The 5,442-nt window shown below is 52.7% G+C and overlaps 1 protein-coding gene across 2 annotated transcripts; it reads left to right on the forward strand.

Annotated features, from left to right (window-relative positions):
- Positions 1-1,313: 1,313 nt before the first annotated feature.
- TNFSF14 (tumor necrosis factor (ligand) superfamily, member 14) lies at positions 1,314-5,106 on the forward strand. Of its 2 annotated transcripts, none has more exons than XM_006868882.1 (4): positions 1,314-1,532; positions 3,464-3,500; positions 3,775-3,816; positions 4,679-5,106. In XM_006868882.1, the coding sequence occupies exons 1-4, from the start codon at positions 1,314-1,316 to the stop codon at positions 5,104-5,106; spliced, it is 726 nt and encodes a 241-aa protein (XP_006868944.1). The 2 variants fall into 2 exon arrangements, with proteins under 2 accessions (XP_006868944.1, XP_006868945.1); XM_006868883.1 differs by having other exon boundaries at positions 1,314-1,424.
- Positions 5,107-5,442: the final 336 nt, after the last annotated feature.

A 5,442-nucleotide genomic window follows, 5' to 3' on the forward strand; every position in this document is an offset into this window, starting at 1 on the left:
CTCTGAGCACAGAAACAGGAGCTGGGTTTGAGACCAGTCTGGAAGGTTGGTCGGAAAGGACTTTCTGAGGGATTGGATGTGGGGACAAGGCAGAAGCAGGACGGTAGATCCTTGGCATCGTTAACTGGGTTCCATGGTTAACTTGGTTCCATTTTCTGACTGTGAGCTCCAATTTAAAATTGCATACACACACTTATACACACCCCTGCACACACATGAACATGGCACACATACACAATACACAAACATGTACCTCTCACACACAACAGATGGGGACAAACCCACACACACATATGAACACATGCATGTGCATGCATGCACACGTGTACACATATGCAGCACATGTGCACATATGTGTTGACACACCTCCCCCAACACCTTCACTCAACTCTAGCTTTTCCCACTGCCTTGTCGTCTTCTACAACACTGTATTAGAAATTAAACAACCAAACCATTGGTCTTGAATGGATTTTCACTCCTGGAGCCAAAGGAGACTGAGCCCCATGGGGCGGGGGTGGGGTGGGGGTGTGTTCTTGGCTGTAATCTTTCCTGAAAGAGATCACAAGGACTTTTTTCTGCAGTCCTAATGTGTGGGCTCAAGCCACCCCAAATCAAATCAATCTTTTGATTAGTTGTTAGGGTCTCTCAAATTGTTTCCCACTCATAGCGACCCCATATACAACAGAATGAAATACTGCCATGTCCTGGCTCCATTCTCATAATCCTTGTTCCGTTTCAGCCCATTGCTGCTGTCGCTGAGACAATTAGTGGAGAGCATCACCCAGGGAGCCAAAACACTCTAAGAGGGGCTTCAAAAAACGTATGGAAAAATGTCCACAAAGCCCCCACTCCCCTGTGTGTATTTTCCCTCATTCACTAGATGCCTGCCCTTCAAGCAGGGTCTCCTGTGTCAGACACTGCCGAGTCCCCAGCCTGGGACCGCGCCTGGCACAAAGGAAACAATCCACAGATGCTTGGTGATAGGGGGAGGGAAGCAGCTGAGCAGGGGCCTCCCGAGCTTCTCCCCCACCCCACCCTAACTTTCACCTCAGTCACATTTTCAGAGGTTTCTGGAAAGTCTGAGACAGGGAATAAGTGAGAGTGAATGGGGCCAGGGTGGGGGACAGGAAGGAGGGGAGGGCGTATGGGGAAAGGGGTGGGGCTGAACCCCACTTCTAAAGGCTGCGGGCCCTCGAGTGATGCTCTGCAGTGTGCAGGGCGCAGGGTTATTAGGCAATCCAGGCTTCCTCCAAGACCACACGACCCAGCTGCCAGCCCTGCCCTGGCCGTCTCAGGACCTCATCTGCTCGGGCATGGAGGACTCTGTGGTGCGGCCCTCGGTGTTCGTGGTGGACGGACAGACGGACATCCCGTTCACGAGGCTGGGGCGCGGTCGCCAGAACCGGACCTGCAGCGCTGCCCGTGTGGGTCTGGGGTTCGTGTTGTTGCTGCTGGCCTCCGGGCTGGCGGTGCAGGGCTGGTTCCTGCTGCAGCTGAATGGGCGTCTGGAGGAGGTGGGCTCCCGCCTGCCGGTGAGTGGGTCTGGGGGCTCGTGTTAGGGGTGTCTCCCGTGTCCCCGTGTGTGTGCAGGACTAAGAAGTGTCCAGCTCAACCCCGGACTTTCTGGAAGCCCCTGACCACTTAAGCTCACCTCTCTGAGCCTCAGTTTCTTCATCTGTAGAATGGGAATGATACAAAGAGTACCCTCCTCGTTGGGCTGGTGGAGAATGAGATAAGAAAAGGCATGCGTGGTGTTTGGCAGTGGGTTGTTGTTGTTGTTGTCCAGTCAGTTCTGACTCATAGTGACTCTATGTAGGGCTTCTGAGAAGCAGCTGGTGGGTTTGAACTGCTGATCTTGTAGTTTGCAGTCCAGTGCTGATCTTACAGTGTGCTACACCTGGCACATAGCAAATGCTCAAGGAATCCGAGCCAATAGCAATACTGTTTCTCCTGTTGTTGCAACTTGCTGTGGATCCCAACACGTGGGCAGGGAAGAGCTGTGGTCTTTCTCCAGACCTGCCTTTGAAGGTGCCTCTGGGTGGGTTCAAACAGCCATCCTTTAGTCTAGTGGCAGAGTGTTTATATGTGTGTGTACTACCCAGAGAGCACAGTGGCCCTGTACGATAAGCGCTGAATTGCTAACCACAAGGTCAGCAGTTCGAGTCCACCAGCTGCTCCTCAGCAGAGAGATGAGGATTTGTGTTCCTGAAAAGTAAGTAAGTCAGCCTCAGAACCCTACACAGGGTCGATGTGAGTTGGAACTGACTCAAGGGCACCTAACAACCACCACCACCCAGGGCTCCCAGCATAATTAATTATTTATTACAAATTAGGACGATGATTAGCTTCTCCACTGTGGTGATGGCTAAGAATCCTTTCTGAGGATTAATTACTCCTCGTCTGTTCCTGGTTGGCTGTGGATCTGTCGTTCTGTCTGACATGCCTGTGGTGGTGTATCCAATGCTGTGACCATATATATGGTCTTGTGCTCCCTGACCCCATGTCCTTCTGTTTGCATCTGGATCGAGTGTCCATATGGACCTATGCTGTTGCCCTGTATCCGTGTGTCCACTCATCCATCTGTGTCCATGTGTTGGCTCCTGGGTCTCTAGCTGCACATGATCCACCATCCGTCTACCCAGGTGTGTCTTGTCGATGTTGTGTAGTTGTGCTTGTGTGTAAATGTTGATGTCTGTGTCCCATGCCCTGTGTCTATACCCAAGTGTTGGTGTCCAGGCCAATGTGTCTCAACATATCCAATCTGTGCAATTTTATTTATTCAATACACACTTTCCATGCCGGAATCGTCCCTCTGCCCCTGGAGGCTCCCATATGGCTGTGATGCCAAACAGGTTTCAGCGGAGCCTCCAGATTAAGATAGACTAGGCAGAAAGACCTGGAGCTCTACTTGTGAACATTGGCCTGTGATATCTCCAGGGCTCCGGGGATTGGGTTGGGACTGGGCAGCGTTGGTCCACCGTCCATAGGCTGACTGTTAGCCATGACAGCAACCATAGATGCCAGGCTCTGGAAATGCTTTACTCAGGTTCAGTCATCAAAGCCTAAGGGAGGGAAACTGAGGCACAGAAAGGTTATGAGGCTTCTCGGCTTGGGCGTGTGCATGTCTTTGGGGGGAGCGGAGGTGGCTGTAGCCATGGTCTGAACGTCTCATCTCCACATGTCTGTGTGAGACTGAGAGGCGCTTGGTGGCATAGTAGTTAAAGTGCTCAAACAAAAGGGTAGTGGTTCAAGCCCACCAGCCGCTCCATGGGAGAAAGATGTGGGGGTTTGCTTCCGTAAAGCAGTCTTTATGGGTAGTTGTTCTCCGTCCTACCTGTAAGTTGGGATAGGCTCCACTGCAAGGGGTTGGGTGTGATATTGGGGTGTTGCTATGATACTAGGGTATCTTGTGATATAGGGGAATGGCCCCAAGCCTTCATCGTGACGTGCTCTGCTTTTTCAGGTGGGGGATGCAGCTTCCTGGGAGCAACTAGTTCAAGGTAAGTCAGGGCCCCGGGAGAGGGAAGGGAGGTTTCCCACGCTCACCCCCCAACACCCACCTATTGCTCAACACCATTTGCAGAACTGGCCCTGGTCCCATAGGTGCCCCTCCCCCCCGGGCTGGGAAGCGGAAGTTAGGGCCACTCAGGAAGGGTGGGGCTGGCACCCAGAGGTGGGCTCATGACCCTTGGGAGATGCCAATCTGGTTGGGCTCCAAGACTGGCCCTAACCTCCCTTTGCCTTCACCTCTGACCTCTGCCCCTCTCTCCCCAGATCGAAGGTCCCACCGGACCAACCCAGCTGCACATCTCACAGGTAAGAGGACTCTGGGAATCACCACAGGGGAGAGAGTGTCGGGGTGTCCTGGGGAGACCAGACAGACCCTCCAACATGCATAGTGCCACTCGTGCTTCACTGAGACAGCCTTCACTCACTCATTCATTTATTCACTTCATTCATTCATTCACTGTGCTCACAGAATGGCCCAGGGCTTGCGTCTGTGTATTTCAAATGTTATTCATTGAATAAATTTCATATAGTGCTTACTATGTGCCAGACACTGGGTATGCCTTACACAGATGAGCTCATCAAAACCTAAGCAATTCTACTAGTAGCCCCATTGACAGAGATGGAAACTGAGGCACACAGAGGTTACCGGGCTGGGTGTTTTAGCTTGGTTCCTTGGTTCTGCCATTTATGAGTTGTGATTGCTCAGTGCCTCAGTCTCCCTCTTTGCACAGCAATTGGTGCAATAGTTAAACACTTGGTTGCTTACTGGACTCGCCCAGAATTTCCACAGGAGAAAGGTCTGGTACTCACCGGCCGTAATGACAGCACAGGAAACCTATGGGTCAGTTCTGCTCTGTCACATGGGGTTGCTGTGAGTCAAAATTGAAGTGACAGCATCCAACAACATCAAAACAAGTGACTTTGCCTCTCTGTGCCTCAATTCCTCCACCTACAAAATGGGGATGGAGTTAAGACCTATGATAAGCAAATCAGTTTGCCTCTCTGCCTCTGTTTCACCATCTAGAAATTGGTGAGGAAGTGAGTTCACATATATAAAGCCCTGGCACCGCCTGGCACTGAAGTAGAGGCTTGGGGAGGGGTGGAGAATGGTTTTGGGCTCTGCGGCCTGGGACATGTACTTACCAGCTTCTCCTCATCTCTCTCCCAGGGGCCAACACCAGCTTGGCAGCTAGTAGGGGTCCACTGCTGTGGGAATCACAACTGGGCCTGGCCTTCCTGAGGGGCCTGGACTACCGCAATGGGGCCTTGGTGACGTCCCAGGCAGGCTACTATTACATCTATTCCAAGGTGCAGCTGGGAGGCCTGGGATGCCCACAGGAGCTGTCAGGCAGCCTCTCTGTCACCCACGGCATCTACAAGCGCACACCCCGCTACCCCAAGGAGTTGGAGCTCCTGGTCAGCCGGAGGTCACCCTGTGGGCGGGGGGTCAACTCTCGCGTTTGGTGGGACAGCAGCTTTCTGGGTGGTGTGGTGCACCTGGAGGCTGGAGAAGAGGTGGTCGTCCGGGTGCCTGAGCAGCGTTTGGTCCGACTCCATGATGGCACAAGGTCCTACTTCGGTGCTTTCATGGTGTGATGATGGATTGAGTGGGGGGTCAGACAGGCAGAAGCCTCCGAAGGTGCCTCAGGAGACAGAAGACCCAGCACAAAGAGACTTGGGGGGCACCTGGGGAACCTCAAAACTCAGCAAAAGGAGAGTTCAGCGGGCACCACCAGGGACCAATAATCGAGCCTCTTGTAAGACTGAAGAGCTTACAGGCATCTGTAGAGAACCAAGGACCCTACTGAAACCAAAGACCAGAGACTTCTGTAAGCCCCCAAGTGTGGGGTGAAACCAACATGCCTGATATTCAGGAAGAAGGGAGGAGGGGATTCAGAGTGAAGTGAGACTTGGGGTTCAGGAAGCTGACTG

Source organism: Chrysochloris asiatica, unplaced genomic scaffold, assembly GCF_000296735.1.
Source record: "Chrysochloris asiatica unplaced genomic scaffold, ChrAsi1.0 scaffold00125, whole genome shotgun sequence".
NCBI lineage: Eukaryota > Metazoa > Chordata > Mammalia > Afrosoricida > Chrysochloridae > Chrysochloris > Chrysochloris asiatica.

What these genes read in the sequence shown, in the direction of transcription:
- TNFSF14 (XM_006868882.1), top strand. Translation starts at nt 1,314, where the DNA reads ATGGAGGACTCTGTGGTGCGGCCCTCGGTGTTCGTGGTGGACGGACAG. An exon ending in CTGGGAGCAACTAGTTCAAG is followed by an intron (nt 3,501 to 3,774) that starts GTAAGTCAGGGC and finishes CTCTCTCCCCAG; the next exon opens with ATCGAAGGTCCCACCGGACC. An exon ending in CCCAGCTGCACATCTCACAG is followed by an intron (nt 3,817 to 4,678) that starts GTAAGAGGACTC and finishes TCTCTCTCCCAG; the next exon opens with GGGCCAACACCAGCTTGGCA.